The 24,901-nt window shown below is 38.9% G+C and overlaps 1 protein-coding gene across 1 annotated transcript; it reads left to right on the plus strand.

The window, feature by feature from the left end:
- Positions 1 to 4,755: 4,755 nt before the first annotated feature.
- lhx2/9 (lim homeobox 2/9 protein) lies at positions 4,756 to 24,225 on the plus strand. Its single transcript, NM_001164971.1, is given in 5 exon segments — positions 4,756 to 4,999; positions 5,257 to 5,462; positions 8,461 to 8,825; positions 21,552 to 21,754; positions 22,306 to 24,225. Coding segments are annotated over 5 exon segments (1,209 nt in total). The 5' UTR covers positions 4,756 to 4,864; the 3' UTR covers positions 22,606 to 24,225.
- Positions 24,226 to 24,901: the final 676 nt, after the last annotated feature.

A 24,901-nucleotide genomic window follows, 5' to 3' on the forward strand; every position in this document is an offset into this window, starting at 1 on the left:
TCTTATACGTGCGGTTACTAGGAATGACAATCGAATTTAATCCGTTCAAGTTCAAACATCACTGCGAATAAGACCCAGTGGTGGTCAAGTACAACTGCACATATATATCGTCTTATAATGATCATGGTTTGGTAGATTTGTTGTTGTATTTAAATTGTGAGGTGAGCTCAAAATGTGTCAGTGAAGAATATTTGGATATCAGCACGGGTTTACGAGTAAACACGTACAAGACTACGAATATCACAGTGTAAGTCGACGGAAGCATTCTCTTCACCCAATAAGATGATTGGGTGAAATAACCACTCCATCACATCTGGGACACCTATTAAAGGCTGCCCCCAAGCGTACCTCCAAGCCCCGATACCAACTGCGCTAATTTCAGCTATCGTTCAGACCCACACACGGATTTTCTCACGAAGTCTTTGTCTTAGCATTTGACAAGGTTTTCGCAAATGAGCGGGAGAGTAAAATCGAAAATAGGGAGGTAAAAAAGATGTGAAACGACAAATTGACGTCAGCTGCCCGCCGCGCTGCAAAAGAGATGAGCGTTAGCGGGGGAAACAAGCGAAAATCGATGACAGTGGCTTTAGGGCCACTCCGATAGGGCTTGCAAAATCACAGATTAGGCGAGAAAATGAAAGGGTAGATGGCACGAAATAAAGCAGATTACTACTCGTTTTGTGGACGCACCGATAATATTTGAGGCAGATGACAAATCCGAACGCTATTCTTGTCAAATTCGCGTGCAATGGCCGCTGAGGCTTGATAGTTCAACAAAATGACATTATATTTGTTGTCTACATTCAACGTGTGAGCTCATTAGGGTTATATGTTATGACATCTATTACAGTAGATTTTTGGAGTAATCTCGTGGTCAAATAATCAGTGAAGATGGCAATATACCAACCTGACATTTGAACGTGTCACATGACATACTGGCGTTTGCACTCGTTTTATACATAGTCGACTAATGGTGATATCGAACAAAACTATTTTTAATTTCTCAAAAGCCCGTATAATAAAAATTGTTGAGAACTGTTATCAAATCATTATGGTGTATGTCCTGGTGACGTACGGGAGAGCGCCAATCAAATCATAGGGGTCAATGAAGGGCCGATTGCAGATCGTATTTTGGTCCACAATGTGACAAGCTGTCCGTCAAACGTCGATCAAGGGTGCAGTGACACGAATGAAATTTCCCCCTCCCATATTTTAATTGAATCATATGCCATTTAACTGATTAGCTCATTTACCCCATTCTTGTTCTAATTAATACATATCTCCGTTGGTGACCGGATTAAAGAAGACTGGGAAGGCCCGTCGAGAACTCCGCCCAAGACCACCAACTAAATCTCGCTCTAATCTCAGTAGTTACGCAATCGATATGGGTGCCTTGTTTAAAAATGGAATTTCAAAAAAATCAAATTAACATTCTTGGTTGATCTTCTGAAAACTGTCCTGTGTGTAGAAGTTAGAAGAGGAAATCACTAGTAAATAAAATCATATTTTCTCGCGAGATTGCGAGAAGTTATAACTCTCTACCTTTTTCAAACAAACTGAATAAGTACGTGTAACTTCTGACGAATAAGCCGATGAGCTAACAAGACGTTTGGATATTGATTTTTATCCTGGATATTTGCGGTCGATATCCCCGAGATGAATCCAATTAAAACTCCGTTTCTCCCATTCTGCATTCTCGAACACAAGAATCTAGATTCATCGGCGGATCAAAGCACCTGCTGTTATTACAGAAAAAGGCAGGTACCCTCATCAATGGCAAAAATGTCAGATTCTGCAGTAGTTACCAGTCAGAAATTGGACGAGTTTCTCTTTACTCAAACGCTGTATGAGGTATGTGGTATATTTATTCACAAAACAACATTCCTATTCGATCGCGCCGCCCTTTTCTACGCATGAATTGTTTGTTTGAAAGAATATTGTAAATGGAAACAGAGATAGGAATTCTACCAAAAAAACACAAAAACAGAAAGAAAAAAAAACATGTTCAAAAGTGTTACAAAGTATTTGCTGGAAAAATGTCGCATCTCATACAAAGTCAACATGACGAAATGTTCTTTGTTCGTGACGGACAGAGAGAACATCTAAGAAATATCATCACCAGTGCTAGACATATTTACTGATTATGTTTATAGAAATCAAAACATATATTTCGATGTGATTATTAGTCCCACCTTTCAACTTCAGTTCTATTTTTACCCAGGCTCTGATTTCTCCTCAGGGAATAATATTGAAAACCACATGGGTAGGTCATTTTTTGTTTAAGCCACACATATTACGCAGTAGGTCAGAACTGCCAGCGTATATATACAATCTACTGACATTTATCAGAAGCTGAGAATCCTCCCCAGCTTTTATCACAACGTCGCGGGGAGGGAGGAAGAAGCGACGCTCTTTCATCACAGAGCAAAGCAGATCACAATCGGCAAGCTTCGGGCTATATCGGGAGAAGGTAGAGGGATTTGTCTGGAGGTATACTGTCATTATATAGACTGGAAAATACCAGTGCGTTTAGGAGAGCGAGACTCATAATGTTTACGGGAAATTCTATAGTTAAAAAAAGATGAATATCACTTCGGAAAATCTACGTGCAATATTGGTAACTCTCATCCGATCGAATCTCACTCGCCCTTCTACACACAAAAGATAATTTTCCACGCGCTCACACCTGATAAAACATTTGTCTATTTCATCCGCGGGTCATGGTGCGATCACTATTAACGATTCCTATCCCGCACGATACTTGTATTGCTCTTTCAGGCTGATAGTATCTATATACTCGTTAAAGACGAATTCACGTTTTTGCTTTCCGGGCGCGAGTGAGATCGGATTTCTCGTATCGTTATTAGAAGTGAATTACGGTAACTCTGCGTATTCTTGTCTTCGCTTTAAGCAAAATACGAAGTAGCGAATTATATGAAATGGAAAAAAAAACACGAAAGCCCGGTTTTAGCATTGTTATTGGAGTGTATGATTCAGTGCGCAATAGTGAAATAAGACAAAGCAAAGAATCATCAACCAAGCTTTGTCGATCAAGGGAATGGCGTCTGAAATCTGATTTCCTGGGGGTTGTCGTTTCGTTTTGAAGTTGCACCTGCAAGGAACGTGACAACCGAAGTCTCGGTCTCGGACGCCCCTCCCCGAAGCGGGCGCAGTGCACATAGCAGTTACCATATTTTTAATAGTCCTAACATCATACAAAGAGAAGACCACGAGCACTTTGACTCGCAAATGGATTTACGTTGGTCTATCGGCTTGTTTATTTTGAAATACATCCTAATCCAGCCTGGAGTCCGCAAAAATCAAGTCAGAGATCAGTGACGGGAATGGCTAGTCGCCGGGGAGTGGTCCAATTTGCATTTTTGCCCTCTAGGGTGTACAGAAAACACTGCTCTCAGCTGGAGCGCTGACATAAAGAACCGAACTTGTAGAATGCGAACGTATACATAACAGTGTTTTACTGACAGTGTAGCCGTCGTTCGACAAAACATATAATATATACAGAACAGTGGCGTATATTAAAAAATATATGACGATGCATATCGCTCAACCCTATACAAGGCCGTAGGAACCGTACCGGCTATGGCCGGACCAGTTCTGCACGCCCCCTAGCAGACATGGTCCTTCGGCCCACGTCATCAGGCCCTCGATGGATGGCCGGACCAACTAATTTTTGCTTCCTACGGCCTTGCTATAGTATGAACATGGAAGGTAGTAGTTCTTACCTTCCACGGTAAGAGCAACGCGTTTGCAAATGATGTGATAACTGCTCAGCGTATGGCGACACGCAATCCAATTATTTTCTTTCTCGAAAAATGCTGAACGAAACGAGTCTCGGCATTTGCGTGAGTTCGTGGCACCGCTTTAAATCCTGTGCGATAGGTTAATGCTATTTCATGCAATTGAGACTTGCCTCACTTCGGGAGTTGTGTTCATCGGAAGGCTCAATTTTATCTTGTTTACCTCTAGACATGCAAAGTTTCCAATCTCAGCGTTGTTGGTTTGTTGGCAGATCGTTTTATTTCTAATGCGGACGAGTTTAAATTTTCTGCGTTTCCCCGATCGTATCGCCCTGCCCCTGCAGCTGCCTATGTTTATTATAAAACAGGTTTCCGTCACGTCTTTGATTGTCACCTTTTTAACATTTAGGGCAACAACTGGGTGCAAGGGTATTTAGTTCACCCTGAATAAATTACACACAGTTCGTTTGTGTAAAGTTGTTCGAGCCTTTCCAGTCCATTTGTTTCGTTGAAACCATTGCCTGCCTAGTCCTCATCTCGCCATTGTCCTTTTCATTCATAACTGCCCGTATTGAAAAGAAGCTCTGACACAGCTGCGTGTACTCTCCCGGTCGTAAAACCCATCTAAAAGCAATGAAATATTTTTTATTAAATATATCATCTTTCGCGTTGAAGAGATATCGCGCGAACCGTAATACCTCGCGAGACTAATCTGGGCAAATTATATGAATTTGGCATGAGACGGCTGGGATTGGGGGATACGCGAGGAACTACTTGGCAGCGGCCAGCCAATCAGAATGCGGTTTCCACTGAGCAATGGGGTTGACCCCTGACAGTAGGTGTCGATCAATGCGTATGGAAGTGCTCACAAAACCCTTCGTCCTGTTTAAGCGCTGAATTGAATGTCAACCGAAGCGACCGGCCCTCCCCTCTCATTATATCTACTCAGCCCAATAATAGACAGGCTATACAGCGTAGAGCCTACATATTGTTCGGACTGGTCTAGCGTCGATGCACGCGTTTTCTTTGCGTGGTAAATTCACAACACCAACCCAGTAACGTAATAGTAATTTTCGCCTGTGTTGCGTTCTACATATAGCTTTTGGATGGGTATTATGGAAATCGGTCGATATAGCCCCAAGGATGAACGGGATATTTTACTCAGCACCGTTGACGTTCACAAGACATCGGTAAAAGTGTTAGACGGAAACCACGACGCTGGGCAGTTGGAAATCGAAAGGGTAGGCGTTAATTTTATCCCACAGATCAACTCCGTGCTGGTGTGCACACTTCCCTCGAACCAATCTTTGACGTGTTTCTATCTTATCATCTGATGAGTTGTTCCTTATGGTGTTCGTACATCGTCAGAGCGTAGGTCCGCGACTCATGCGAGTCCGTCCCTATCTCCACACAGAACGAGCCTCAACTATAAACACGCGGATTAATTTCTTCATTTTTGTTTAAACTTGATGTTTTTTTTCTTCTTTCCTCAACGCAGACCATGCCTGTTATAAATCGGGAGAATAAACCGTGTATATGTGCTGGATGCGGTGGTCGTATATTAGACCGCTACTATCTCCTCGCTGTTGACAAGCAGTGGCACATGCAGTGTTTGAAATGTTGCGAGTGCAAACTTCGACTCGACTCCGAACTTACATGTTTTGCCAAAGACGGGAGCATATACTGTAAAGACGATTACTACAGGTAAGAGCGCACTTTCTGTCTTCGTGTGAAATTCTTGTGAAATTTGCATTTTTTCCCTTCACCAATGATTTTTTCTATATCCATAGTGCGGCATAAACATGTTGAATGCCCGGATATGAAAACATATTTAACACAACTGTTAAGATAGGCAATGATTATGTACGTTCCTGTTGCACTTACGTATATACACGCCGTGTACTTCATTTCAAAATAATGATTATTGAAATTTACCATACCAACGTAAGTCTCAATTCTGTAATAATAGTCCGATATATCCATAACACACAGGCGAGTTACGGAACATTCACCGTGTGATAAATACATACTTTGAAAAACATTATTTGGGAACGTCCATTCGTTTGAATTGGATCTGCTAACGGTAATTTGCAAATTACTCGAACTCCCCTAAAACGGGTTCTAGTAGAAAGGTTAGTAGTAAATGTACTACACATTCAGCCTGAGGGCGCGATAACAGTGCCGTCAGTGTGATGGCATATGCGAGTGCCATAGTTATTATCATTTCGGTAAAATGACGACGTGGGGCCTGATAAAATGAGGAAGACTTCTCAGGGTGTACAGTGATCGACAAGATCCGGCACTGTTAGGTATTTCATAAAGTTAGACTGTACCCCCTCCCACGTTCTCCGAGACGCTAGAGTATAACGAAATGTCATTGCGATAATCGTGATATACACAAGAAGGTTTAAAATTAAGCATTAAATGTCATATCTAGGTAGAGTTAATAGCCGGACATCTTTGTAGACGTCATTTTTTTCTTGTCAGTTAAATACACATTCAAAATGCACTTGTACAGATATGCGTATTCACGTATATACGCCCATCGTACCATAGTGTTAAACTCACACCCCTTGTGGAAAGTTGCCAAAACATGCAAGACGTGATTTTAACTACTATTGATCTGTGATGTTCAACCAAAGAATGGCTAAACTCCATATTCAATACTTCTACCGTGACCCAAGTGACGTGCAGGGACAGCGTGGAAATTTTGAATTACTAACAGTATTAGGATAACATTCCAACCCCTGAAGAGACGAAATTGAATAAAGTCTACGTATGCTGTGATCGTCGCGTGGCACAGCCTATGCTTAAGTTTAGATTTAAACAGTCATAAAAAAGATCACTAAAGTGTTCAATAAATTTGACTTGTTCTGTGTTTTGTTGGCAGTATTACTATATACACATGTATTTCACAATTCTAGTGCATTACACGACGACTAGACGTGTTAAATTAAAACTCTAAATCGGTGACATATCTTTAAAATTATGTAGATGATTGTAGTTGTTCGATCTGACCAATGATGTTCCAAACTCATTGTATTTCCCGGTTTTCCCACCAACTCTCTTATCATTAACTCGACTTGTTATCACCGAGGTTGACGTGTTTTGTGTCTGTTTCACTGTCACTGGTGATCAGATCGATGAATTAGCACGTAATTGTTTAGTAAACCAAACTGCGTCGTCCCCTACTGTTTTACCTCCTTTGTAGTATTCTATCATCGGCGTTTAATATTATATAAAGTAGTTCACTAGGCTTCTCATCTCAAACTTGGCATTCCACTTTACGGGGGTCTGGTGGAGGTATGGTACTTGAAGAATGGCCACTGTAATTGTTATTTTTGTACAACTAGTGATAGGGGTGTTTGAAGCGCAGATGCTAACATTGTTTTATTGTTTCGTTGCGTCTTCACTAAAATGTAAATTAGGTAACACCAAATGATTGTTATTCTGATTTTAACACAAGCCATTTCCATAGCAACCCGAAAAACAGCGATGTGACACTGTGTATTCGAATATTTTTCCTATAGAGGGGAGATTTTTGTTTTGTTGTCGCGCCGATAAAACAGTTGCCGCCGTTGATTTTTAGCACCAAGATGTCATATCGTTTTACATGCAATCTAAACTTGCCCTGAACTTGGTATAATCCGGAATAGTGGACGGGTCTTCACTATCGCCAAAATATAATGTCGACTTTATTAGTCGTCATGTGACTGTAATTCGTTAAATGCACTCTTATTCCGCAATTTGTGGATAATTCCGAAATAAATTGAACTTCGGATTCACACTTAACCAATTTGACCAGGAACTGATTTCATTTCACACGTTCTGATTACGTTTATCGTGACACTCATTCATGATTCAGTTTTCACAGTTTCATTATATTTTATTTCCATTGCTCCTAAACTTGAACTGAAATATCATTCATTATCTGTGTCCACCCGCTCAACTCTTTGTGTAGATTTTTTCGACTTTGACAAATGATATTGATAATTGGATATAAGGTTGTATTCGAGTTGTCAGACGTTTGAATACTTAGTCCAAAATATAGATGTCAAGGAACGGGTGTTGTGAACAAATCATCAAGGAAACATCTCCAACTGTATCCTTTGTAGTCGCCAAGTTTATTTGGTTACCATCAATGCAGTCACTGTCAAGTGAATGGTCAACACACAAGTCCGTTTATCTGGACGTGTCAACACCGAATAAACATCTTACTGTCTCATTACAATGAATTGTTTATTTACCAGTTTCCGGTTTGATTAGTTTCTCAAAAAGTTGTAACTTTGGGCTGAACGATGTTTCTCTTGTGAGGCCTTCTGCACACATGATTAATTAAGGTGGCCATTACCGGAATTCACCGTTGTCGACAAATTCGGGTGTGTTTTGTTGACCCGGGCAGTTATGCACTTTATATACAAGGACACGGGTCAGATTGAGCATCGCAAGTTCCATGGGCAGAAAATTTGATCAAATTCGAAAGATGTATGCACCTTTGCTCTCTCTGTCAATGTCAAAGAGATAATGGTTGTCATCTAATGTGCAAAAGTGCATCGAGCGCCAAGCGCACTGCTCGTCGAAATGGCATATTATCCACTTCGAACCAACAGTTTTACGTTTTGATTATCATCGCTAGTGTTACGAACTTATGTACGACACAATCATTTTGGATTTTAATGTGTTTTTCAATGTTCTGTTGCAGACGATTTTCAGTGAAAAGATGTGCAAGGTGTCATCTTGGAATCTCGGCCAGTGAGATGGTGATGCGTGCACGGGATCTAGTCTACCACCTCAGTTGCTTTACGTGCGCAACTTGTAATAAAGCCCTGGCGACAGGCGATCACTTCGGTATGAAGGATGCCATGGTGTACTGTCGATCGCACTACGAGGCAATGCTACACACAGAACATGTTATGGGGCTTAGCCCTTACCACCATCAACCAAGTCCGATGCCGGGCGCCTCGCCGACCCAACATACGCCATATTACAATGGTGTGGGAGCAGTGCAAAAAGGGAGACCGCGGAAGAGAAAAAGTCCAAATCTCGAAAACGATTACCATACACAAGGTAAGCAGAATTCACTACTCAAAAAGTCTGAAACTCAAATTGAAGCTTAAATGTCCTTTTCAATGTAAAATATTCTAAAAATATCAAAATCAAAGTGATATGCGTTAAAACGTAATAAATACAAATGGCGATATAATCCATATATTTACTAATTACCAGGCATTATATCAACAATACCTTTTTATAATCCAAGTCTATTGTCTACAAAATATAATCTCGATAAAGTTTTTATATATTTTACATTTTTTATATATTATATATTTTTATATATTTGCATTGCAACTTATAAATAATCGCGCCATTAATATACATTGAATATAAGCACAAAACACGTTTTTTTCGCATTTTCAACCATAGAATGTCTTGGTAATTTCACAGACATTGGGCGATTTATTGAAAGTTTGCGGACGTGTCGTATTGTTCAATGCATACGCGGGAGAGCGTAGATATGTTTTCCTAACAGTATTCACAATACCGACAATACCTTCACTATGAATGTATATACCAATGCCTTTTGAAAGTCTATGTAAAATATATTGTGTTTCATTTCTGTATTTGGTCGACGAACACGTTGTGTGAGCGATCGACCCTGAATCGATGGGGTTAGGGCATTGTGGAGCTGCATGCGACAGACAAAGGCAGCAAAAAAACATAGAAAACAACTTCTCTTATGTTTACTAGTAATTCACTATGCATTTGCTTGTCTTTGAGACCTAAGCTCGACAGTTTGATCGCCGCTCATCGCCCGTCTTCCACCATACCAGCGCAGCGCGAGCACATTCCAACAGAGTCTATCATACGCCACATTTCACCAATAAGTCCCAGTGTGTGGAAATTCCTAGCTAATTATGTTGAAACGAGAAGAGACTGTCAAAACCAATTCATCAACACCTTATGGTACGGCCAATTTACCTTGCTAAACGCTTTCTGTTGTAATATTATTAGCAGCAGTAATGAATTTAACCATATCCCCCGATTCAGGATCTCCACTTTTCACTCGTCCTTTGGGATTTTGAAACTTGTGTTGTGCAGATGACGTTTGTTTTGAAAGTTCTGAAGGTTGTACATACACTCACAGACACAGTACATGTGTTTTGAGTAGACAGTATATTTTGACTAATAGCAGGATACGGCCAACATTCAACACTGCCAGAAACAATGTGCCTATATCGATGACTTCACACAATATGTCTTAAACTTTAAAAGATGGTATGTGGATGCTAATATTTGCTAATGTTGTCAAGACGGCTGTAATAATAGTGAATTCAGGTGTTTCCAATATTTGTATATTGTCTTAGCATTCGGTGTTTAAATACCAAGTCTCTCGAAGTATATCTTTATATACATTTAAAAGATCTCACCGTCGAAAAGTCCCAGGGTAAGCACATAGGTCAGCCTCAGTTGAAATAGACGTGCGTCCTAATGTTTAGAGGTCAATTAAAATGTCCATTCAAGCTCACGTAGCATTGTGCATAAATTGGATTCTTGCTATAAATTAGACCACATGCTTGAAAAATTATTAATAAATAAATAATAAATAATTTAAAAAAAAATAATAAAAGTAAAAACTGATTGTAGCCGGTTTACATTGGACATAGCACTTTGGTGTTAGAATCAATGCCACTACCACTAGTCTGGCAATCACAAATTAACCGTGATCTGCCGTTAACTCACAACTATCCTAAAATGAACAAGTCATACCAAAGCACCAATATCATTGCGAGACAGTTAACTCTCAAAGCTTTCGCACGAACCGTGAAGAAACGTGGATAGTCCTTAGTTTTCAGTAAACAGCGCGTTAGACGATTTTCCTCAACTGACCGATGAACATATCTCCTTTTTAATCGACTGGAAAAATGTCATTTCAAAAATAGTATTAACCACGTATATCACTTTATTTAAGTACGCGTCGTGCTGAAATTAACGAACAAAGGACACTGAATGTCTCTGAGTTTGATTCGATTACCGCACAACGTGCTCAGATTCGCCTCACATTAACACGTACTTAGAAAAGATGCATTTTAACGTTTATAACATAACTGGAATCGGATTAAACAGGAAGAACACGTGAATGAAAACATTCGTTCTTATCGCGTGATATAATATATGTTATTTACGACGACTTCGTTGTGCATCTTTTTTTTTCTTTTTTTTGTTGCACTACACTGTATATTTCCCCAAGGATAGTGGTTAGAATATAACAGAATATTTACAGATATATATACACATATGAATTTATTATTTACAGTCACCGTAGAATCTACCTGAGACATATTTTGTAGATTTGGCGTGAGAATGCGTTTGGATGAATCGAGCGACTGTACGATATACGTCTTGATTTCAATAACGTTTACACTTAGTTCGCCGTGAAATCACTGATCACTGTAATAAATGTGGAATCACAAAACTCTGTATATCCCCCTCCCACGTTTATAGCCCACCCAATCGTTATTTTAATATTAAAAACACTCTTTCACTCGCTGCATCGAATTGCGGCCGACATTATTTGTGAACAAAACACAATATTGAATACGTCCATTTAAAATTAAAAATTTACGTTAAAAAATAACCGTCACATAACTACTGAAACACAGTTTAAGTAATCGGACTACTCCCGCCATGGTGGGATGGTGTTAATATCCAACCACTCCCCTCCTACTTTTTACTCATTGTAAACAAATCTGGTTTCAATTGTTATGGATAATAGTGTGATGTCTATCAACGAATGTCCAGTATTAGATTTAGTAAAAATCTATTAACAAGTTCTTTGATTTCATTATCGTGATAACCTTCAAAACCTAAGACTTTAGCGAAAAAAAAGTGATCCTCAGCTTGATTAATTTGACTGCGATTAACAACGTTTTTAGAAGGGCCCAGCGAAAGGGAAGAAGTATTTTGACTATTTACTAGTCAACGACGTAAATACAAAATACGTTTTCACAATTTAACATCGTATAGTGGGGTTCAATTTTGCCGAAAATATGTACATTATTTTCCTTCTTTTCTTCATGTTTATCGGTTATAATACAGAATGACGTAGAAAGCTTGGGATTGAGATTGAAATAAGCGTTCGAATGTCAGTAGAACTCGGAATCTATACAAAATGGGTCTGTGTTGACGGGTGCGTCTACGTTGACGCTATCTAAATTATAATCAAGCTTGCGTTTGATAAACACGTTGTTGCTAACCTTGTAAATAAGCCACTCAACATTTTCCGCCGATAATAAATACTTCCTCGCCCAAATGGCACGAGTACTTAGAAAAATAAACACCATATTGATAGATGGGTTAAAATCACCCAGTATCACGTGACAATGTTCGAATGAATGCAATCTCTATTTGTTTTTCGCCATTATACTACAGGGGGATACTTGTGTGTCCCATTGCGATTATAACTGTCCCGCACTAAACTGAGTTCAGACCTGTTTTACCACGGCCGCTCAGCGCCCGGACATTTATTTAAAGCGAGGTGGTCGTCGCGCAGCGCGTGTTCGATTTTCATGTAAATAAACAATGTATTTTACACGCGTTGTATACGTCGCTATGAGTCCCATATCGAACAGGACGCGGCACGACGACTGTCGCCCTTTAACTTCATACATCACCAAACGTTCACGTGATTTGTATGCAAAACAGCTGCACCTTGGGGAGAAAACACTGAATTACTGCTGGGGTCATTTTCGTATATATGGGGAAACACTCTATAAATAGCACGGGGGTTCGATATATGCCACGTATAGGCGCCTCAGAATAACAAACATACATACAAACAAATAGATCACTACATAGACCTTTCACTATCAATTCCTTCACATAGACTACAAGAACGTGTACATGAAAAGGTCCATCACTGCGGCCATCCGCTCATCACCCTACATTTACTTTCTATTTAAAACACATATAGTAGTATACCCAAGGCGAATAATACAAGAATCATGAAAAGTATATTAAAAACAAGATCTACACTGCAATCATGATTCCGATGGATTGGCCCCTCATTTGAATTCAATTAATTTAACTCGTAAACCGATAAATCGCTTTACTACTCAGGTAAAATTAAAAGTCGTGACCTAAGCGCGTGTTTAGACCACCATTTCGTCTCTGCGGATAGCATGTAGATTTGGGCGACTATAGAAACAGATATCCGCGTCAATTGAGCATTAAGCGATTTGTCAGAGGTGCAATTTGAGTTTGATTAACGGAGGCATGTTTGTTTTTAAACTTGTTTTATGAAAGCCGTCGATAAATGCTTCTATGTATGATTGTTGAGTCCAGTAGACCGCACTTATTCAGTTTACACTTTAGTTGACCTCAAAATACCTGCATTTCAAACACCGCCCTCCCGCTGTCTATCTGCCCATTTAAGATATGTCTTGTTGAAACATTTCATTTCAATATTTCATGCAATTCCATCAAATGTCAAAAACTAACGTTTGTCAACTTATCTAATTATGTTTGTCAACGACGCTCAAATCGGGACGCTACACGCACCTCAGGTCACCGCATTTGAGAAAATGTGACCCCTGAACCCGTGATACTTTCTCGAACGCGATTTGTACGCGTTTAAGTGAAATAGTATATGCCTTTGTATTCATCCACTCAATGCACTGTTTATGTTCTATCTGTATCGGCTATGCATTGCAATGTAACGACGACCCCTGACTCGACCATTCGGCTAACGCGTTTCAATATCGGCAAGGACTGATCCTCCACATAATATATTTTTTAATCTCGCTGGCATTCAAGATTATGCAGATATGAACATTCCAGCATAAATGTTTGCGGATAAATACAGTTCTCGCCATATTTTGCAATCATTGAAGTAAATCTCAACAACTAACCAGAGAAGTGACGTTCATTTCGTGTCCGCAGTATTGCTTGTGACATTTTAAATTGTTTTGAAGGCGACCAAGGGCTGAGTGAGAAAATCGATGACGGGCTAGCTATTTTAAAAGAGCTTACAGTTGATTGGGGTTGTCATCTGTAAATATGGGCATTTTACATGAAATTACTTAAGGGAATAGACACTTCAAGTAAACCTTAGAAATAGAATTAAGGCAGAGGGAGCTGGTCAAAGGTCGAATCTTGTGGGGAATGGGAGACTTCTGTCAATAAATGAGTTAATACGGAGAAAAATGACGATGCACAAATGTTATTAAGTGTACTTAATTATTTAACATACCAAGTAGACGATTTGGCTACAGTTCTTTTTATTGTAATTCCTTTTTAAAAGTGTTATTGTATACTGCTATAAGCAGATTGACGGGTCAAATAGCTTATTGCCTCTGCCCTGAACGTGTGTGTACTAGAATGTGCGCAGAAGACGGCAGCGAAACCACAGTAAAGCGAGGCAGGTACAGATCAGCTTGTCTCAATTTGTTACTTTTAGTACTACTGTTCCAGAAGAAGTGACGTCTTAGGAAATATGGAAGGGTCAAAGTTTGACTGTTACGCTAAATCGTTTACGTAGTAACACCTGTCTCCATCCTATGAACGTAATTGGCATTGCAAACTAATGTTTAATGTTATTATACGATTTATCTGAAGTCAGCTACTATTTAACTCGTGTCCGTTAGATCGCTTCCAATTATATCATTCCGTAACTTAACTGTACTCTTTTTCATTCTAATTGATGACTGGAATATAAGAACGTGTACTAGTTCACTAAACCTATGATAATCGGAATTATTATAGGCGAAGAACTCTGTTAACGGTTTTACGTGGCAGATTACTATAAGCTGGGAGAATACAATGGGGGAAATTTGGGCATTCATTATACAAATAACATTATAATATAATCATTAGAAACGTGATCAATTTCATTTTACTCATTTAAGAAAGTCAATGGGTATTTTTTTGCATGCTACCAATAGGATATTGGACTGTTAAGGCAGAATCGATAATACAAACAATTTCAATGTGTAAAGAAATAAAACCTTTGTTTTCTTGGTGAAAAGGTGAAAATAAAAATAACACTTGGACGATAACACATATGGCTGTTTGGTCTGGGACACGCCTCCCTTTGGCGAAGCTTAAGGGCTTGAATTGTATTTATTTTGTGTTCTTATTAATGTGCGTTTTTGTTCGAGTTCGCGAACGATGATGCCATTTGAAGGTTTGAAAGGGAATTCTACTATTTCGTATATCCATGAAAGGAAGACGTATATATGTATGGATTATACATCGAAGTAGTGTTCCTTTGTGTGTGATTGTCTACTACATGGTGCTATATGTCTGGTCGTGACGGAATGGAAAAACAATGAGAGGAATGGGGCCATGTTGAAAAACAAACTATCACAATAAAATGAATGAATACTCCAGGTGGCGTTAGTAGTATAAAGAACATTATCAAAAGCTTTCACCTTATTTAAAAGCCGCGCTAATTTGTCAAAAATCGAAAACACTTTCTCGATTCTATTTTGCAATTGCAATAGAATATTGTTTACATAATGTTATAAACAATTTCCTCTTTTGAGCAACAGTTACTTAGACTACAATTCAACCCCCAATCCATATAATCCTTACAGTGTTCAGTTCAATTTCCGAGCAGTCAAAACATTTCCTCTACTTTGCTAGCAATCAATGCCAGACATGGGTCAGATGACTAAAGGAAATAGTTTTCGATTAGGCGCACATATACACAATTTATACAGCACCACCTTTTCGTCTTGTGTTTATATTGAACCGTACACGCTGCGTGCCATGGAGGATAAATGCTTATGCTGTCATCGAAGCCACTTGCGGTAATGCACTTAGTTCTTGTTTTAAAGCCGATAAGGTGTCAGTGTACAATTTCGAACACTAAACCGATTTCTAAAGAGAAATTGATTATGATTTGTTTTATTGAAATAAATGTGTCTGGGAATTGGTTATAGGCAATCGTTATGCAACGGGGATTGACTACATAGCATCGTGTAATCTGCATTATATTAATGTATTGTGCTTAGAATGGTTATCCGACATTATCCATTCTGCGTGTTACGTTTATACGTTAAACCCTGTTGATGTGAGCATGTAAGTGCTGGATCTGATCAAAACCGTCGTGGACGAGGGCGCACAACTGTCTTCTTTCAAGATAGCCCAGTTATTCTGCTTGCTCCAACTCTCCTTAGTTAGACCGGAGTAAACATGATCGGCCATTTGAGCCGTCTTCCATGCAATCATCCTCGATAATGCTGGGCGAAATAGTCAAGTAAGACTTCGGTACTAGCAGATAGCACCACTAATGAAACATAGAACGCCACATATTGTCCACATGTATTGGTAATAATAAAAACTCAGTAACAAACTGAATAGAATAATGCGGTAAAAACGCAACGTTATAAATTGAAGCATGTCTAAACACGAAGTTGCTTGATCCGTAGATTTTAGGTTCATCGCCATCAAATGACAAACTACATTTATTCAAAAATCACGCCTGGCACTTTATAATGTTTTAAGAGAACAATGTTAGACAACAATCAGCGACTGAAACTGGGTAGACCAATACAGATTTGACTAAATTAATCTGTAGTGGGACAAGCTATTTGCACGTTTACATAGTGTTACCGATATGCCCCATCGACTGCGAGCGTTTAATACATTCAACACACCTACCCGATTTACAATTTCACGCTAGATGGTTTAACGAGAAGCTCGTGTTTTTTTTCCATTCTGTTGTATTAGTTGTTCAAAACGAGGATCCTCGTTACCATTAAACTACAATAACGCAATATGTAGAGTAACGTTCAAGTGAACAGCACATCCCATCAGGGCACATCATACCACTCTCCTGTACGCCACATCGCACTCGTGCAAGGAACTACACGCTAATGGTCTTGGACGAGTCAACCAGGTACCAACAAACATTTTGAAACAATGTGTCAGACCACGCCCAGAAATCATATAACTGCCATATAGTCCCCCAAAAAAACTGGCATTTGTTAAATACTACATTGCACCACGGTTCCTAGTACCCGTGATTGCACAAGTGTTTTGTGTTTCAATACAAACATATATAATATGAGAGTCCATCAAAATGGTGGCAAACACTGCAATTTCCTTCCTTATCTAAATGAGTCTGAGCAGCATGGTAGATGATGGTTATAGCATTGCTATTTTCAGCTCCAAGGCATGGCGATTCCCTCATGTACGCTAAGTTTTGAGTGTTTTCCCTGTCAACGTTTTAACATCTGATAGATAAATCCTACTAAGCCCTTCACTGATACTGTTTGATCAACGAATTGCCGCTGTTATTCTAACTCATACTTTCAATACTTGACGAAGAGGACAACAACATCGGCGTCTCGCCTTTCCACCATTATATGGACAGTATGCCCACGGGGTAGAAACGTCAGAAGACTTGAATGTTGACACTGGTTGACACTATGAAAAGCCAAAGAAAACACGCACCGTGGGGATGAACGAATAAAGTGTGCAGAATCATGTTTGCTTTGAGTCTGAGTGTCCAGTTACAGATCGGGTTACTGACTAGCATTTCTTGGCTAAATAGTTCACGCTATCGTGCTCTATATGCCACCAAATCCCCACAGGGAGAAGGCTATGGAAACACTACACGCCAACGGTTGCCTTGATAGATCAAGCTCATTCAATTCGACTCCTATTGTTAGGCCGTTTTCACAATAATATTGATGAGTAACACCAGCTACAAATGGATAGTACAAATACATGCTACCCATCTATAGTTAGAGTAGTCACTAAACCCGTCAACTCTACAATCGAAGAAGGTATACGCACTTTGACTAGCTGGGTGCGTTCCTATCTGCTGAACCCTAGCTGCGAGTCTTTGATGCCCCCACATATACATTGAATCATAGTAATTCTACCTCTTTTTGTTAGTCTAATGGTTTATAAGGGCTGTATTAAATTTTCTATCTCAGTTCGCCTGAATGCATTGTAATACACACTAAGAGTAAATGATTTCCTCTGTTCGGTCGTCTGATGCGTAACATGGTTGCATAATAAAACTAGGCTACTGCATCATTTTCACATAATGCGAACGAACCGAAACACAGGCCGCGTCAAAATACAGCTTGCAGTTTTACGGCGACTGAGTTCTCTCAAACTACAGGGGTCATGGCGATACTAGATAGATACGTTTCTCTTGCTTTCTAATCCGTACCAGAACTCCTGCAACTGATCAAGTTCCAAGACATTGACTTCTCCGCATGTGGTGTTAACGTTTTAATCCGACTCGGAAAGGGAGCTTTTTGACCGTTTCCGCACGTGTCTCGCTGTCTGGCCGACTTAAGAAGCCAGTGCTTCAAATTTACTTAGCGGTAACATAGTTTAACCTTGCGTGTATTAATAATCGACTTCCCGTATTGGTTACAACTGCATATAACCTGCATTCGTCTCCGTATCGCTTGGTGTAAATGCTATATATGTTACGTGTACTGCAAATTATTTTATTTTCACTTGAAATTTATTCTCCCTATTCGCTGAAGAGATGAATGGCTGAAAATATAATATCTTTTTCCCATATTTCACAGTCAACTCACATAAAAAATAAACTTAATAAAAATAAACTTCATATAGAACAGTCAAAATGTTTTTTCAGTGAAAATTTAGTAGTCCACATTATAACTACATGAACGTTTCTTGAAAATGACAATTTTACAAAGCAATGTGTAGTCGGTTGATACTAAATAAAAGCTCGAACATTACTTGTATCGTAAGCTGTGCCAATGTTCTCGTATGAAATATGGAATTTCCACGTCTTTATATTAAGGTATGTTTTGTGTTATAGTGTAAAGATCACAGCTGTGAGCCATCCTTAAATACATCGTGTGGGCATATCGCACCATGTGCCAAAGCTTTCGTGAGAATCTGAGCTGCGGTATCTCCTCGGCCGTCGCCCAGTGTTGATTCACGTGTTAAATTTTCCCTATTTTTGGTACTTCTTCGCTGAGCCCTGTAGGGTGTTTGAAGACTTCAAACAAAGCCATGTTTACTAAATACACAACACAAGTAACTGTGTCCTTGCTAACACTATAGTATTCTCGCATTTGCAAACAAAGCAAAATGAGAGGCAGAAAAACGCGAGTATCATATAGCAACTATCGGTCTGGCGTCTACGGAGACACATATGCGTATAAAACGTAGTGCAAGTGACACTGTAAGGCTGTTCTTCGGTGGACCACTCACAGATAATGCAATACAGCCTTGCTAATATAGCAGTTGTAATAACAATTTTAGTGGATAATACCTAGCCCGAATTCAACTAGGATCGGTAAAAAGAAACCATTACTGTCCACATTTTGTGTGAAAACTCACTAAATTCAGCACATAACGTAGGAGAACCCGACTTGACAAATAAGGCAAGAGTGACTGCATTGGTATTACTGCTTACAGCTATTTACCTCTGTCTACTTCACTTTTAATGTAATTGTAAATGTACGCTAATTCATAAAACGGACACTGATATCCAGCTAAAAAGACCCCCTATCACTGTGATTGTTGTGTTTAACAACGTTATAGTTGCCCAAATTTCCGTTTTCCCATGGTCTTCCTTTGTTGCAGAAAACTGTTCCTGGGGCCATTTGGACCTCGATACGTCACTATGCATTTCAAGCGTGCCTTTTGTAAATCAAACGATTCTTTTTTGTGTGTATGTAAAGATTTCATTTTGAAATTATTTGAGTTTAAGAGTCCTCTGATGCTAATCTAAATATCATTGTAAATACAACAACAAAAAACTCATCGAACAGAATATTTGTCGATTTGATTACTTTTTGTTTTTTAACATACTTATTATTGTTGTCATAGTACTTAATAATAAAAAGTAAGCTTGGCGTTCTTTTCAAACTAGTTAAAACCTGTCATAGTTATGTTAAATCCTTTAGTACTACGTTTTGCGAATATATTTTCTATATTTTTTTCCATTAATTTTGGACCAAATGGGCATAACTTCCAACTTTTCCAACTTTAGTACTACGTTTTGCGAATACTAGTATATTTTCTATATAGATATTTTTTTATTAATTTTGAACCAAATTAGGCAGTTTTTTGTGAAAGGTGACAAAATTTGACTTTGACGTTGACAGGGTTAATACTAGGGATATCCAGAATGTAATCTGAAATGTAAGATCAAAACGATGCGCAGCCTACAGCCATCCCGGACGGCACTATCTGTAGTGTGTCCATGGTGGATACTCTTACGTTGTTATCAGTGTTACTATCAGTCTCATAGAGGGCAATTAAGCCCTCCTTTATTGTTAACTTATGCCTTACCCATCAAACTGTCAGATTTCCTGAGACAACTAAGCGTGTTAGCTTTATCTGATAAGGAAAACTCGAGTGCTCTCATCAGTCCAATGATCCGGTCAAGCGTATCATCCTCCATAGTCCCTTCTTCTGAAGCGCCTAAGTTCTGCTACGTTCGTAAGGTCTAAATTGGAGTGTTTTATCTATATCACCCTGAGGTACATTTGACTTGTTAGTCTGCCAGTAACCTTTTTGTAAGCGAGCAGATAGGGGTAGATGTTCAGGTGATACAGCCAGGCGTCATGGATCTTAGCAGCCCGGCGGCCGAGGTGAATCCTCCGCCGGCAATGGGCAGCTCATCTTCTTGCCACCAACCAAACTACTATGTTTGAAAGACGAAAACACATTATTAGTTACTTTAAAGTGAATTAGAAGACTTAGAATTTATTTCACGCCTTGTTACCAGTCTAAGTATGTAATTGTATAAGTATTAAGCTGTATTGAATGCAGAATGTTCCCGAGCAATCACACATTCATACTATGTAATCTTCAAATCGATATTCATTCAATTTTAATGTTTTCAAAATTAATTAATTATAATTTCAAACTAGTATACCCTAACATTGTCAACACTCAAACCTTAAAAATGAAATCTTGATTTTACTTGTAAATCGGAGACAGCAATTAGTAATAACAGATAACATAATGTTCATTGGATATAAAAGTATCACCCTTGGCGATAAATATAATTAATTTCCCAAATCGCTATTTCAATTTGATGAGGAAATAATACCTCGCTAAAATCAGACACACATTGCCCTAGCCGCAGGACAATGTCTGTAGATATCCATATAGATAAGGATATACAGACTCTGTATCAAGTCCCATTGTTGTCGCATTTACACGTGAAATTATTGCTTGCCTTTTACATTGGAGAATAATATACTTTCATACTTGTGACTGATTATCTTGAAGATTAGTTTTATTTAACTTTATCATAACATCATCTTACCATAACATCAAAAAGAAGGGCGGAGGGATTGTTTTCATGTAATATTATAGATCCATTTTTTGGGTTAAATACCTTGCCTGGTATGCAACATATGCTAAGGAAACCGTATACGGATCGGTTTCCCTGACATCAAAGGGCTTTCTTTTTCTGGCTGACGTCATATGAGCTGACACAGAAGGAAACCAAAACAATGTAGATATCTACTTGTAACTCGATCCAATGAATCTCGGTTCAGAAATACTCTAAAATGTGAAGTTTTATGTTTTTCAACAAAGATCGAGTCTTGATTGTTTTGATTATGATTATGATTATGAGGTGAAATAAACTCCTGAGAAAAAGAGATCTCGATTGCCCTGATACCATTGCAACTTGTTAAAATGCCAGTGGGTATTAACATGTACCGTTACTTATTATTGGCAACGTAAGCTGTCTGCTTACAGCGATTGAGTACTAGTGCTAATATTTATTATTGTGACATTTTATACATTTATTATTTTGTTTTATTACAGGGTATCCACATAACGACAGCGAAAACCACCAAGACCTGAACTCTGATCAATACACACAACAAAGGACAAAAAGAATGAGGACGTCTTTCAAACACCACCAGTTACGAACAATGAAATCCTATTTTGCTCTGAATCATAATCCTGATGCCAAAGATCTTAAACAACTAGCACAGAAAACTGGTCTTACTAAACGAGTACTTCAGGTGAGTGATATGACAGGCGTACATCACATAATATAAATTACAGGCCAATTACGAACATATAAACACGCAACGCGAGATTCGAACTCTTCCACTTAGCACCTCACTGGGCTATACAATCTTCCCTCAAAATGCTGCTTGAAAAAGCGTGTAATAAACGCGGACCTACATTGACTAGATGGACTAGTCGAATCTCTGAGGTCACGTAGTTGAGTGGGCTTTGGTACTGAATACAACTACGCTAAAAGGAAACCAAAGACAAGCAAGATTGTCACGATTTCTAAACCAAATCCACCAATGTGATTCCCAAGTTCAAAACAACAATTTAGTTTCATATAGGCCAAACATTTTGATGAAAGAACTAGTGGGTACCGGGTGCGTTTTATTGAATACCCCATTCGCACTGCGCACTGCCATATACCATTGTATGTACACATGGGTGATTAGACATAATCGTATTACTGATCCCCTTGAGCAAACATACTTAGTTTTGGATTTGCTGAATGCATTAATTGAACTATTTCTAAACATACATTTATGCTTTGCATATCCAGGTCTGGTTTCAAAATGCAAGAGCGAAATACCGCAGAAGTTTGAGCAAAGGAAAGGATGGAGATGGAAATAATAACAACACCATAAATGACTCAGGGACAACGTTGACTGATCTTAGTGCAAGTACTCCTGGTACAGGCAGTATGTCAGACCTGACAGCCGCCACACCGCCAGGACTACAGACACCGCCTCCGGGAAGTATGGACATGGAAATGGAGATGGAAATGGATATGGAATCTGAACACCTCCAGGACCACGACCAAACGCCGAATATATCCGAAATGTTCAACACCGAATTGTGAAATATCTGGAAGTAAATATGAGACATTAACTAGATGGTTTATGATTAACCGGTGAATCAAACCAGAATGCTGTTTTGCATTCAACGTCGTATTGGAAAGAGTCGCGTGTCTTCAAGTGGAGGTGGAATAGAGTATCTGTGGATCAGGAGACCTCGGAAGGCGGCTCACGGATTGCGATCATCTTGCCAAACAATATACCTAACAATTATAATGGCTATGCTTCCCAAGTGTTGTTCCCAAGAGTTATGTCAATGTGAACGTCTGTCAGTTATTGCGCTGCCATCTCACCCGGGCCGATGGTTATTTGTACTGTAGCTAATATGTTGAAGTATACGAACTTGCTTAAATGTATATATTATGTGCTGTTCGACAATCTTTACCGAAGCCGCTTGTCCCTACCTAAGGAAGAGACCGACCCTTCCAGAAGGTGCTTGGCCTATAGTCTGTAGTCTCAGAAGGTTTGCTAGATTACCCCTTCGATGAGTTTTATTCATCACAGTCGTAGAAACATAACCGTTGTTTATTATATTAGCCGTGAACATAAACCCAGTGCCAGCAAAATTGGTATATAGTCAGATACCAAAGATATGTAAACGATAATGATTCATACCCCGAATCAGACAAGAAGAGAACATTAGACCTATTTTATATATCCGTGTTCTAATACATCGCATTGTCAATTCTTGAATGTACATTTAGTCGTGCAATGGAATCATGCATCCATGGGCAAATTCTATATATATATATTACACAAACAGCACATTTGTAATTCCACTCGGCTTGTGGCTAACAGTCACAGTAATCTTGACATCATGGCTGCATACTCCATAATAAGACTACACTGATAGCGTACCATATAATATTAATGTTCTAATTCCAGATAATTTATTGTTGTCCGAAATCGGAATCTTAAACCATTAAAGTATATTTAATTTCTAGGTGAACAAACACTTACTTAAATAATGACATCTTATTGTAACATATTTTATTTATATCGAAAGGAGAAGAGATGTTTTAAAAGATGTCTTAAACATTTTTTATTGATTGCAAACTTATATTGTTATTTTTCGAATTTATTGAAAAACAGAGGCGAAGAAACATACCTGGCTTTAGTGAATGTTCCTTATTAAACTACCAAAACCAAAGACGTTTATTCAGGGATTTTATACGCATGCGTCGTGATCGGAAAACATATGAAAGCAAACATTGTATTGTGCACACACTTAGAATGGGATAGTATCAATCGATATGTGGTGAATACATTGTGTACCAATCATGTCTTGACGTAGATTTGCTAAATGACCAATCTAAAAGTCATAATATTAACTTAAAGCATTCATTTTATTAATTTGCATGCAAATGAAATATGTAGAAGAGTTTTCCCATAGAAATAACTGATTCAGTATACCCATTTTTCACATCTCTATCTCCATGAGAATTATTGGTAGGACAATCGCATCAACATGCATCATGCACCAACCCATAGTAGTCAATTTGATGAACACTAATCGGATATTAATGTTTTCCCTTTGATCAGTCTGCCAAATAATTTGTACCATTCACAGAAGTTTGTAATTTCGTCAATGTTAATAAATCTATCTTGTCGTATTTTGCATTTAATATACATTCGGTCATTCGTTATTGCTCTCTCTCTCCATGGTGAAAAACACCTTTCACTACAAATATCATACCATCAGTTAACCGAAAGAATTAAATGAATACCACGCCACCAGCCCAGAGAATCCAAACACATACCGCAACAACAGTCAGGCAAGAAAAACGAGACAAGGCCATGTCATCAAAAAGAAACAAATACAATGTCAGAGGTTATCCCACAAAAAAATGCCCTGCCACCATTTAGCCCATATCCCGGTATCAGGTAAACCAGAGAACCCAATTGAAATGACAACAGTTAGTCAAGAGAAACCAAATACCATACCTGTCCACCAATTAGCTCTGAGAAACCAAATAAAGTCCGTGTTACAAGCCCCCCCCCCCCCCAAAAAAAAACAACAACAACAAAGTCCTTGTTATAGGTTAGCCAAAAACACTAACCAAATACCAGAGAAACGCCCTCCTGTCACCAAGTTGCATTGATGTTGTCATGACGGCATGTTATGCAACTTGGATGTTGTCATGACGATGCTATGGGGCGACGCCCTCACTGGCGGAGTCCACATGCCGTCATGACAACGCATGCAAAGTATTTAGACTATTGGTTGAACGATTAACACTGTCGTTTATAAAAATGGGGGGTTCCAGCGTATTAAGGGAGAAGAGGACCGGGGGCGTATGG

Source organism: Saccoglossus kowalevskii, chromosome 17, assembly GCF_978046115.1.
Source record: "Saccoglossus kowalevskii chromosome 17, keSacKowa6.1, whole genome shotgun sequence".
NCBI lineage: Eukaryota > Metazoa > Hemichordata > Enteropneusta > Harrimaniidae > Saccoglossus > Saccoglossus kowalevskii.